Consider the following 12,253-nt stretch of genomic DNA (forward strand, 5'->3'; position numbering starts at 1 on the left):
TCTTCTTTGTTCACGCCCACCTCAAGAGAATATGCCTTGGAGAAGCAACACATCTTTTTATCATGTGTTATTCTATATTATGAGATCTTGCTTTATAACTGACTTGTGGGATATTGTGCTTTGAGTTCCCTCACACCCAGAAAAGCAAGGCTCACCAGAGATGTAAACCATCAAGTTTGCAGTGGTCTTACTGTGGGCACAGGACAGGTGTGGTGGTGCATACCTTGTGGTCTTAGTACTGAGGGACAGTGAGGCAGGAAGGGCCAGGTTCAAGGCTAGGCTGGGCTACCTAATTCTTTTTTTCTTCTTCTTTCTTTATTATTTATTTTGGAGATATATCTCACTATAAAGCCCCAGCTGGCTGGAGCTTTCTAAGTAGATCAGGCTGGCCACCAAAATGAAGATTGGATCTCTCCTTGTCCCCTGAGTGCTGAGATTAAAGCTATGTGCTAACATGTCTCCCATGGGTGTATGGGTTCCTAGGTACTACTGCAATAAATGGAAGGAAGGACAACTTGCAGAAGTCAGCTGTTCTGCTCTACCTAATGTGGGCCCTGGGGTAGGACTCAGGTCAGTAGACTGGGGGGTCTGGGCCTTTGTTGGTCATGTTGAGAGCCTGAGAACCTATTTAAAACAACAAATCCCACAAAGTAACACTTCATTTGTGAAAGCTGGACTTTTTGCCTCTGAAAACCAAATTTCTTGTGCTGTGTTGGTTGGTTGTAGATGAACAAACTAAAAACGGGTTGGTCACAGGCCTATAGTCCCAGTATTCAGGATGCTGAGGTGGAAGTATTGACTCCTAATGGGAAGAAAATAAATTAAAAGCAAAACCAAAAATCTGTCAAGGTACATTATATTCTTGGATGTTTTGCTGTTTGAATTTTGAGACAGGGTTTCTCTGTAGTCCTGCTTGTCCTGGAGCATGCTGGGAACTAGGCTGGCCTTAACTCAGAATCTGCCTGACTCTACCTCAAGTGCTGGGATTAAAGGCCTTTGACTAAGACCCTCAAATCACAAAGAAACCAAACCAAACCTGTAACTCCCTGCGCCCACCTCTATTTGTGATGGTTAGTAACACCATCTGATCACCATGGGAACAGGCCTCTGTGGGCTGGGGTCCTGACCGAATAGAGGAAAACTGAGGGACTGCAGATGTTGACCAGCTGCCTTGCCATTCTGCCACCACGCCTCCTTTGCTGTGAAGGCCTGTGACCCCTCACTTGCTGAGCTGCGTGTGGTAAAGCCTCACCTTCCTTGAGATGGTTTTCCAGGCATTTCGTCACAGCAATGAGTAAAGTACCGAATACAAAACTGGAGCAAAGGGGAAGCTGACTAGAAATGCAAGCCAGAGCTTAGTAAAAATAAGTTTTATTGATTACATAGAATTTTAACTATACTAACATATATTATAAACCTTTAAGAATTAGTATTAAATGACTGTATATATTTTCCCAAGAATAATCTAAGTCAGTTTTGGTAGCATGTTGGTTGAAAATTAGAAAGTCAAATTCTCCCTAGTCATTATAAATCTATTGGGAGGGACCCAGGAACTCTTCTCTCCATGCTCACACCCCATACCTGCACTTCATTATTCAGAAACACCCCATCTTCTTTCCAGCAGGCGTACCCCCTTTGTTATTCAGACCCCTCTCCAATGATCTGTCATGGACTAACTCTACCTTCTTATCCACCAATGCTGTCTCTGGTCCCCTGGAACTAGAAAGGCAGACGCAGCAGTGAGCAGCTGTTCTGGACTCTGTATTTTAGGTTATTTTTCATTTTTGCTGGAAACCCCAATTGACAACAAAAATACCCAGGTACCTGGGTAAATGTTTAACACAAGATGGAAAGTGGCACGTCGCGTGAGCAGGGCGTTTGGCAGGTCACAGAACGAGCTGCTGCTGTGAGGAACAAGCGTCCTCGGTCGTGCTCCAGTTGAGGAGCCGGGCGGTGTCATTCAAACTTCTCATCGCCTTCCTCCACGTCCTTCAGACTGAGCACTTCCAGAGAACCCCTGCCTTTCGTTTCCTTTTTTATTAGCTCATCAATTTCTCTGAAGCAGCCTGGGTCGATGAGGCACACCTGCAATGAGTAACACAGCTGGTTTCCAAGGGAAGATGGGCATCGGCACAGAATAAGCCCAGTTTGAATGCTCAGGGCAGATCTATGACTGTGTTCTAGGTGCTGCTCACATGGAGGCCAGGGCAGCAGGCTGGGCCTGGGGTTCTGTCTCGATTCTAAGCACCTACTGTTGGACTTTGGGAAAGGCACTTATCCCGTGTTACGGTTTGTATATGCTCAGCCCGGGGAGTGACACTATTAGAAGGTGTGTCCCTGTGGTCATAGGCTTTAAGACCCTCATCCTAACAGCCTCGAAGTCAGTATTCTGCTAGCAGCCTTCAGATGAAGATGTCGAACTCTCAGCCCCTCCTGTATCATTCCCACCTGGATACTACCATGCTCCCACCTTGATAATGGACTGAACCTCTGAACCTGTAAGCCAGACTCAACTAAATGTTGTTCTTTATAAGACTTGCATTGGTCCTGGTGTCTGTTCACAGCAGTAAAAGCCTGATTAAGACACCCTTGAAGACTCACCTGGCCAGTGCTGCAGCTCATACTGAGAGTGAGCACTGCTTAGCATCAAGACCCTGGGTTCAGAGGCTGTAGAGATGCTCAGCACTGGCTGCTCTTCCAGAGGTTCTGAGCTCAATTCCCAGCAACCACAAGTGGCTCACAACCATCTGTAATGGGATCCGATGCCTTCTGCTGTGTCTGAAGACAGCCACAGTATACTCATATATAAAATAATAAAATTAAAAAAAGACCCTGGGTTCAATCCCTAGCACTTCACTCCTTTCTAAGACATCCATATTCTCCCTCCCCCGTGGGGTGTGTGTGTGTGTGTGTGTGTGTGTGTGTGTGTGGCAAACCATGGTCCTCTCCAGGATGAAATGTAGCATTAGACTTTTACAGGTCACCACTAGTTGTGAGACAGCCCAGAGGCATACTGAGAAGCCATGGTAGGTTGTGACAAGTTCAGGTGTTTCCAGTGTGGGCAAGCTGTTTCTGTCTAGAGTAGTCAGCTCTGCATCAAATCCGTTCACTGTGAATGCTAAACCATGTTCTGGTAAAAAGAGCTGCTAACTGCTAGTCTCAAATTTACTATGGAGCTGAACTCCTGATTCACCTGCCTCTGCCTCCGGAGTACTGGGATGGCAGGCGTGCATACCTGGCTCCACTTTTATTATTAGTTAGCCCATAAGAGAAGATTCAGTGTAAAATATATCTGATTTCAAAGAAAATGAATATGGCCAACACAATTCTGCTATGAATGCTTTGACAAAGAGGCAAATAAGAAAACCTTGTGAATGCTTAACTGCCCCATCCTGTTTACACATGGATACGTTAGCCTAGCCCACACCCTCTAAATACTGTTCCATGGTTTAAACAGGAAATGTCCTCAACAGGCTCACATGTTCCAAGTCTGGCTGGAGGTGCTATCCTGTCACACCTGGGAACTTGAGTGGCCGAGGTCTCCATGGAGGGAGTGGATTCTTAGGGACCTGTCTATAAGCTACGCCTGCTCTCCAGTTCCCCTATCTGCTCTCCTTCCTGTCCTGCCCAAGTACATGAGGCCAAGCGTCACGGGCTGAACCCTCAGACTGAGCCAAAAAAAAAAAAAAACCAACCAACCAACCAAAAAAGAACCAAACCCAACCCCCTTACTTCCTTTCATCTGCTCTCTCAAGTGTTTTGGTCACAGCCATGCAAAAGTAATGAACACAGCACTTATGATCAGGAACGAGGCTATTTGGGTAGAAGGAAGCCAAGAATAATAATGTGTTAAGGTCATAATCATGGGACCTTGGCTGCGCCACCTGCTCCCCGCCACCATCATCTTACGATCTCCAGCTGCTGGCTGTAGTCCTCACTCTCCACCACCTTCATCAGTGGCTTCAGCTTCTCCTTCAGCTTCTTCCCTTCGTTCACTGGCAGGATGAAGCGCAATCGCATGTGGGCCCGCTCTATCTTCATCTTCTCTTTCAGCTGCTTTATCACTTCCAAAGCCTTTAAGACAGAACAAGGGGTGCTCGTTACTTAGTTTTTGTGCTGCACAAATTTATATGTTAGACATGAACAAAGCAGTTTCCACATAGCTGCCTTATGCCAGCAGTTTCACAGCCAAGGTACCAGCAATCCTAGAAATACCTAAAAAATGAGCTAGTGTCTCATTTTGTGAAATGGAAAAAAAAATAATTTTTGCTTCGGCAGAAAGCAACGTTAAAGGCTGGGACTCAGTTCAGTGGTGAAGCAACTACCCAGCATGCACGAGGACCTGGGCTGTCCTCAGCTCTCTAAAAGCAAGAAAATGTGTGCGGTGGGAATTTCGTACATCTCTAGAACAGACAAAATGTCTTTTTGTTGGCCTCGGAGACTTCTAAGCCAACCCTGTTTTAAGCCATGAACCTTGAGGACCTGAGCCCATAGCTGAGTTCACAGTAATTCTAACAGTGGTGAGAGCAGAGACATGCTCCTTGGGAAAATGGCCCAGAGCTTCCCACCAGCCGTCCAGCAAGGCCCTTCCCACTCTGTGGACACCCGTGCCTGAGAAGCTGTCACTGGGTAGAAGACTCAGTGGCTTCCCTGAAAGTCTAATAACAGTCATCCAGAGTGCTGGGACGCCTAGTGATACACAGTAAGGTCCTCACAGGCCTTTGCCTTGGCACCTCTGCCACTGACCCGCAGGCAGCGTCAGTCACTGGCAGCTGGATGTGGAGGAGACGGGGGCTGAGCTTGTGCAATCTGAGGTTTATGGAGAGGGGAACAGTGCACAGGTGGTCGATGTGAGCTCGTTAGTCCCTTGATGACTCTCCTGTGCTTGTTCCCTGTACAGAGAAGCCCCTGGTTGGGTTGTGGAATGGACATGAGTAGTTCTGAGGTTGCCCAGAGTTCTTGTGTATGGAGGTTCTTCTCTGGCTCCTTCCAGTTTTCCACCAGGCCTTTTCTGGACGTACATGATCAGGTCTAAGTCAGGCCACTGCCTAAGCAGTAATAACTCAGGCAGGCTGTTAGTTATATGGGTCATACTATACTTCGTGCTGTGAAACACCATTGCTCGCTTGCTTGCTTGCTTGCTTTCTTTCTTTCTTCCTTCTTTTTTTTTTTTTTTTTTTTTTTTTGGTTTTTCGAGACAGGGTTTCTCTGTATAGCCCTGGCTGTCCTGGAACTCAGGCTGGCCTCCAACTCAGAAATTCGCCTGCCTCTGCCTCCCGAGTGCTGGGATTAAAGGTGTGCACCACCACACCCGACTTGTTATTTCTTTTGAGTATGCATGTTATATGAAAATGCAAGAACATGCATGCATGTATGTCTGTACATGACCCATATGGCCATGTCTTCTTCTATGCCCTCTTCTGTACTCTCAAGACAGGGTCTCTCACTGAATTTGGAGCTGCTCTGGTAAACAGCAGTTCCCAGAAAGCCTCCTGCCTCTGTCCCCACAACACTGGGGTTACAGGCGCAGAAGCAAGGGACCCAATTTGGCTTCGTATCCAGGTCCTGGACATCCAAATTTAGGTCTGCGTTCCTGTGTAGCAAGTGCTCTCATGTCCTGAGCCATCTTCCCAGGCCTTTATTTTACAGAATCTGTCATGCAGCGCAGTTCAAGTTTGTCTCAAATTTGTTATGTGGTGAAGGATGCAGTTTTGCCTCCACATCCCTCAAGATGAAGGTACCAGTATTTCTAACTTGAAAAGGTTATAAGCTCTGTGAAAGCACTACAGAGCTGAATAATCTAAAACCAAACCAAACCAAAACCAAAACAACCGGTGACTTTATTTTCTGAGCCAGGGTGTCAGTCTCGCAAGTGCTTGGAATCCAGGCCAGCAGAATGGCTGGCGTGACAGGGCTGAGCTGTAGGAAATATGTTAATAAACACAAACAGCAAAAGGGCTCAGGTGACTCAAAGTCCAAGCTTTCTCTTTAAAGGTTTGAGCTGGGCAGGAAATAAGAGTTCTGTATGAGCCAGGTGTGGTGGCCCACGCCTTTAATCCCAGCACTTGGGAGGCAGAGGCAGGCGGATTTCTGAGTTCGAGGCCAGCCTGGGCTACAGAGCGAGTTCCAGGACAGCCAGGGCAATACAGAGAAACCCTGTCTCGAAAGACCAAAAACAAAACTAAAAAAAAAAAAAAAAAACCCCCAAACAAACAAACAAACAAAAAGAGTTCTGTGTGTATTTGTGTTCCGTCACACTGAGGAGCAGCAGCTAAGGGTATGGCTCAGCCGGGAGAGGGTCTGCTCAGAATGATGAGCACCAGCACAGCCAGGCAGCCTGGAAGTGTGTGCTGCTGACCCCAGCACCAGAGATAGGGAGGCAGGCGCATCAGGCACTTCCATGGCCTTAGGTCCCGAGGACAACAAGGAACCCTTACCTGTTGCTTTGTGCTCTTGTTGGGTTTCACGGAGTAGTGGATGTCCTTCATGGCTCTCTCGATGAGGATAACGGTGTAAGGTCTCTTTGTTTCTGGGTTCACACACTTGTCTGCCACAATGGTGGCGATATCCCTAAACATCTGCTCCAGCTGTGTGTGCCGTTCTTTATCTGACACTTGAACTTCTCCTTTAGTCAAAATCTAAAGATGGCAGAACATAGAGAAAGCCCTCATCAGTTCTGGGTATCTCTCTACTGCACAGGTAGGTAGCGGGGAGGAAGGGAGGCGGCGTCCACTGCAGCTGCTCACGCAGAACCACGTGCTGCCTTAACCCAGCAGCAGCTTACAAGGAGTTCCGCGATCCCACTTACTGAGGGCCAGGGAGAAAGCCCATTCAGAGCAGCAGTGCTCAGCCTATGTATGGGTCATGACACCTTTGGGGGTTGCATATCAGATATTGACATTATGATTCCTAACAAGAACACAATTACAGTTGTGAAGTAGCAGCAACGTAATTTTATGGTTGGGGGTGGATCACCACAACATGACGGACCGTGTTAAAGGGCGGCAACAATAGGAAGGTTGGTGATAGTGTGCACCTTGCATGCTAAAGGCCCTGTGTCCAATCCTCAGAACCCCCACCACAGAATCCTCGCCTCCCCGCAGAAAAAACCCACAGGCCGCTGTGGTGGCATGCAATTCTAATCCCAGGTATTGGGAGGCAGAGCCTAGAAGATCTCTAAGGTTGAGGCTGGCCTGGTCTACATAGCAAATTCCAGACTAACCAGAGCTATGTAGTCAGATCTTACTTTAAAGAAAAAAAAAAGAAAGAAAAAGAAAAAAATGTCTGGGGTTGAGGGTGGGAAGCACAATCAGGTTATTTTCTAAAGTTTGATTTAAAAAAAAATGCAGAAGAAGGACATAGTGTCACCCTTTGTCTCCAAAAAACAAAAGAACGAACAAACAAAAACAAATATAGGAGTTTGTCGTATTCCAGCATGGCTATCATACTCTCTGGTAAGATGGAGAACCAGAGCCAGTTGGTGATGGCCAGGCCTTTAAGCTTAGCACTCGGCAGAGGCAGGAAGATCACTTGAGTCTGAGACCAGCCTGGTCTACAGAGTGAGTTCTAGGAAAATCAGGGCCACACAAGAGAAACCCTGTCTTGAAAAACCATGATGGGGAACCAGGCAATCATGCAGCTCCTAAGGATGGGCTAAAAGATGGGTTCAATGTCAAGGCCTTAGAAAGGAAACTGCAGCCAGGCAGTGATGGCGCAAGCCTTTAATCCCAGCATTTGAGAGGCAGAGGCAGGCGGATTTCTGAGTTCGAGGCCAGCCTAGTCTATACAGAGAAACCCTGTCTCAAAAAACCAAAAAAGGGAAAAGAAAGGAAACTGCAAATTTCAATGCCCCAAGTTGGTGGAGTATTTAAGGTCCCACCAGCCTTAACCTAAAACTGGCAGAAATGCTCTGGGAACCATCGACAGTTACAGAAAAGCCACTGAAGGCTAAGAGACCCCTCAAACAGGACAACCAACTCTCACTCTGAAGAAGACGGTGGGGCAGACTGCTGAGGCAGAGCACTGCCCCTGCCTCTGAGCATGGCGATCCAGAGAAAGGTCTTTCCCATCAGTCCTCTACAGTGAGTTTCAATCCTCAGCATCCCGAACAAGGAGTGAGGACTCCTTGTACCTGCATCTCCTTTGCCTTTGAAGATGTCCTTCCCACCATGTGGATCTAAGTCACTGCAGTCTCCTCTCCACCTTGGATTTTCAATTGCCACCTGTTTTTTTTTTTTTTTTTTTTTTTAAATAATACAGGTATTTAAACTTCATCTCTCTTTATAGTTTATGTTTGTTTCAATAAAGATGGGAGTGCATAGAAAGTAGACTTATTAATATTGTGACTGGTATTTTTCGGACTTAAAGCAGCATTAAAAAAAGGTCCAAGGTTTGTATTAACGTGACCCTGGGGGGAATGGAGGGAAGGCAGTGTGGCAAAGGGAGCTTGCTGCTCTTCCTGAGGACCAGAGTTCAATTCCCCGCACCCAGACCACTGGGCCAACAAACACTTCTTACTCCGAGTCCAGGAGATCCAATTTTTGTTTTGTGGTTATTTTCTGGTCTCTCAGGCAACTTGCCCCAATTTGCACATGTGTATACACATTAAAAAAAAAAAATAAAAGGGGGCCGGGCGTGGGCGTGGTGGCGCATGCCTTTAATCTCAGCACTTGGGAGGCAGAGGCAAGTGGATTTCTGAGTTTGAGTCCAGCCTGGTCTACAGAGTGACTTTCAGGACAGCCAGGGCTACACAGAGAAACCCTTTCTCGAAAAAAAAAAAAAAAAAAAAAAAAAAAAAAAAGTTGGGCATGGTGGTATGCACCTTTAATTACAGAACTCAGAGGCAGGTGGATCGCTGTGAGTTCAAGGCCAGCTTGGTCTACACAGTGAGTTTTGGGCCAGCCCGAGCTACATAGTGATACACTATGTGTTGGCTCCCCTGCCCCCATATCTGTGTATTTTCCCACTTCATCTTGGGGTGTGTGTATGGGGGGAACTGAAACCAAAAAAACCCACGACACTGTTTTATGTAGGGAGTGAAGGCTTACATCCTAGATAGCCAAAGCAAAGATACTGCATACTTGGGTAAAAGTGGAGATTCCGAGGAGGGTGGGTGAGGGTGTTTGTGTGACCTGTAGTACTCATTTTAGTATTTGTAGGCTTAGCTTCCCAATTATTATTTCAGAAACATGACCATAGTAAGTTTCTTTTCTTTGTGATAGTATCTGGAGTAGTGGATTCCGGTCCTAATCACTGCATGCTATTATAATGGATGTGGGTGAGGTGGCATGTCCCTGGAGGAATCAGAAGTTCCATGCCAGCATGGCTATCCCCTGAGTTTGATGTCAGCTTGGGCTACAGAGTGAGATTCTGTCTCAAAAAAATAGCAACAGACAAATACCATACAGACCTCCCCAAATTGCCCAACAATATAAACTGGAGGTGGGAGGGACCCAACAAATGCTAAAACAACAAAAACTCATCAAGAAAAACAGTAAACACAGTGGTCCAGATGTTGCCTACCATCGTGAGATTTTGTTACATTGCACCTGGCAGGACCTACCTGCTTGCAGATTTCAGTCTGGTCGTCTGTCCCAAATGCACTGATGAGGTCTTCCTTCTTGGCAACCTGACCTTTGGAAACATTTACAAACACTGAATGGGTCTGCAGAACTTCATCAAGGTCTTTTTCCCTTGAAAGGGCAGGAGAGAAAGTCCTATGTGAATCCACTGGATAGTAGAAAATCCACTCACATTTAAACACAAGATAGCAACAAGAGAAATGGCAAGTGCTGCAAGCTGGGTGTGATGTGCACATCTGTAACTCACCATTTAGGAGGCAGAGGCAGGGAAATTGGGAGTTTGAGGCCAGTCTCAAAAAAAAAAAAAAAAAAAACCAAACAAAACAAAAAAAAACAAAACAAAAACCCTAAAGAAAAAAAAAAAGAGAAATCTCACACACACACACACCACACTCTCTCTCTGGTGGCTACCTGCGAAGGACAGTATCTGGATTCTCCCACTTCACCACAGAGGGAAAAACTACATCATTGTTTTATGTAAGGAAACTCAGGGTGTGGTGGGGAGTGGTGTTTCTTCTGTCCTGGAATATCTGTCCCTAGATGGCAGTAGCGAAGACACTACTACGCACTTTGGGAAACTGGGGATTCTGAGGTGTGACGTTTTAATTTCAGGATTTGTAGGTGTAAGATTAGCTTCCCGATTGTTATCCCTGGAAAATGACCATAATGTTTCTCTTCTTGGAGATAGCATTTGGAATGTTGGATTCCTGTCTTTTTTTGTTTTGGTTTGGTTTTTTTTCGAGACAGGGTTTCTCTTTGTAGTCCTGTCTGTCCTGGAACTCACTCGGTAGACCAGGCTGGCCCTGAACTCAGAAATCCGCCTGCCTCTGCCTCCCAAGTGCTGGGATTAAAGATGTGCGCCACCACCGCCCGGCCGGATTTAAACATTTAATCCAAGAGGCTACTGCAATTTCGGGTCCTCTTGACCGCAGCTTTGTTTTATTAGTACAGGGTCGGTCACGGTCTCTCTCACACACACATACACATACACACACACACACGTTCCAGGCTGGCCTGGAAATCGCAGCAATCCTCCTGCCTCAGTTTCCTGGGCGCTGGGATTACAGGCCTAAACCATCGGTCCCACCCGGCTCTGATGGCGTTTGTAGTTGGCAGTTTTTATGATACTAACAAAATCCCAAAGCAGAACCCAATCCGAATCGGGTAAACCAGGCCTGAAAGGTACCGATGGGTCGCAGGAGCCGGGGTTAGGGAGGCCAGGCCGCCGAACTCTGGGCACAGGATTACTCACACGCCACTCCGCCAGCCGACGACCTTGTTTTTATAGCAGGCGATTTCGAAGCGCTTCCCTCCCCGCTTCATCCGCACCACGGCCACATTGGTCAGTCGGATCTGGTTGGTGGGGGTGAAGATCGACATGGTGGCTGTTCACAGATCTCGAGCTCGAGGGGACGCCAAGTGCTCGGCTGAAACGACCCTGCGGCGCGCGAACCCTTAACGCCCAAGGAGTGCGCGGCTCTTCCGGAACCTACCAGGGAAGAAGCTACCGCACGCCCGATTGCCCTACTGCACATGCGTCAAGTGGCGCACTAGCCAGGCAGCCGATAAGAAAGCAACCACGCCTGCGCGCCGTGACTTTTTACGCCCTCTAGTTCCACCCTCAAAGGAAGGCGGGTCGTTCTGTGATGACGTCATTTACAGGCGCCAGTTACGCCTACCTATTATGGGTGAGTAATGTTTATTATCTGGGTGGAAACATGATATTTTGGTTGAATAGTTCTGCAGAGTTCAGAGGCTGCGCTCATTTTAAATTTAAAAAAAAATTTTTTTTGATTTATTTATTATATGTAAGTACACTGTAGCTGTCCTCAGATACTCCAGAAAAGGCATCAGATTTCGTTACGGATGGTTGTGAGCCACCATGTGGTTGTTGGGATTTGAACTCGGGACCTTAGGAAGAGCAGTCGGCGCTCTTAACCACTGAGCCATCTCGCCAGCCCTATTTTTTTTTTTTTAAGATTTACTTTTTAAAAGATTTATTTATTTATTTTATGTATATGAATACACGGTAGCTGTCTTCAAACGCACCAGAAGAGGGCATCAGATCCTATTACAGATGGTTGTGAGCTACCATGTGGTCCTGGGAATTGAACTCAGGACCTTTGGAAGAGCAGTCAGTGATATATATACACACATATATGTGTGTATATGTACACACATATATACACACACACATATATATATCTTTTTTTTTTTTTTTTTGAGACAGGGTTTCTCTGTGTAGCCCTGGCTGTTCTGGGACTCACTCTGTAGACCAGGCTGGCCTCGAACTCAGAAATCCGCCTGCCTCTGCCTCTCGAGTGCTGGGATTAAAATCGTGCGCCACCACGCCCGGCTATAACTTTTAAAAGAAGTAAATAAAAACTCTCTTGGCTTAGTCACCTATGCACATGGGAGTCAGAGGCAGGCTAATTGCGTTGTAAATTCGAAGCCATTTTGTTTTATATAGGCGAGTTACAGGCCATCCAGAGCTACACAGTGAGACTCTTTCTCCAAATAGTAGCTATCCTGAATCTCGTGATCATTTTGTTTCAGCCTCAAGAGCGCTGAAATACAGGTCTGTGTCATCAAGCTGAATTCCTTTTTTCCATTTATTGACTGATTGATTGAGGCAAGGTCTCTTTATAGCCCTGGCATACGTAGTCCTGGAG

At 46.6% G+C, this 12,253-nt stretch overlaps 2 protein-coding genes across 4 annotated transcripts in view; one reads left to right on the forward strand and one right to left on the reverse strand.

The window, feature by feature from the left end:
- Positions 1–1,355: 1,355 nt before the first annotated feature.
- Positions 1,356–11,154, reverse strand: Sbds (SBDS ribosome maturation factor). 2 transcript variants are annotated; one of them, NM_023248.2, is made up of 5 exons: positions 10,834–11,154; positions 9,563–9,692; positions 6,438–6,638; positions 3,910–4,074; positions 1,356–2,085 (listed from the first exon to the last, which is right to left on the reverse strand). In NM_023248.2, the coding sequence occupies exons 1-5, from the start codon at positions 10,959–10,961 to the stop codon at positions 1,957–1,959; spliced, it is 753 nt and encodes a 250-aa protein (NP_075737.1). In that variant the 5' UTR covers positions 10,962–11,154; the 3' UTR covers positions 1,356–1,956. The 2 variants fall into 2 exon arrangements, with proteins under 2 accessions (NP_075737.1, XP_006504553.1); XM_006504490.3 differs by having other exon boundaries at positions 9,563–9,633; positions 10,834–11,121.
- Positions 11,155–11,195: 41 nt separating this feature from the next.
- Positions 11,196–12,253, forward strand: part of Tyw1 (tRNA-yW synthesizing protein 1 homolog (S. cerevisiae)) — an 85,997-nt gene continuing 84,939 nt past the window's right edge. Inside the window, exon 1 of one of the 2 annotated variants that reach the window (XM_006504331.3) lies at positions 11,196–11,269. In XM_006504331.3, coding sequence (XP_006504394.1) covers positions 11,266–11,269 — 4 coding nt within the window. In that variant the 5' untranslated portion in view covers positions 11,196–11,265. The remainder of the gene's footprint in view (positions 11,270–12,253) is intronic. The other variant, NM_178897.4, reaches the window with a different exon arrangement.

The sequence above is a fragment of the Mus musculus genome, chromosome 5, assembly GCF_000001635.26.
Source record: "Mus musculus strain C57BL/6J chromosome 5, GRCm38.p6 C57BL/6J".
Taxonomy (NCBI): Eukaryota; Metazoa; Chordata; class Mammalia; order Rodentia; family Muridae; genus Mus; species Mus musculus.

What these genes read in the sequence shown, in the direction of transcription:
- Sbds (NM_023248.2), bottom strand. Translation starts at nt 10,961, where the DNA reads ATGTCGATCTTCACCCCCACCAACCAGATCCGACTGACCAATGTGGCC. An exon ending in AGACTGAAATCTGCAAGCAG is followed by an intron (nt 6,639 to 9,562) that starts GTAGGTCCTGCC and finishes TGCCATCTTTAG; the next exon opens with ATTTTGACTAAAGGAGAAGT. An exon ending in ACAGCCAGCAGCTGGAGATC is followed by an intron (nt 2,086 to 3,909) that starts GTAAGATGATGG and finishes TACTCATTGCAG; the next exon opens with GTGTGCCTCATCGACCCAGG.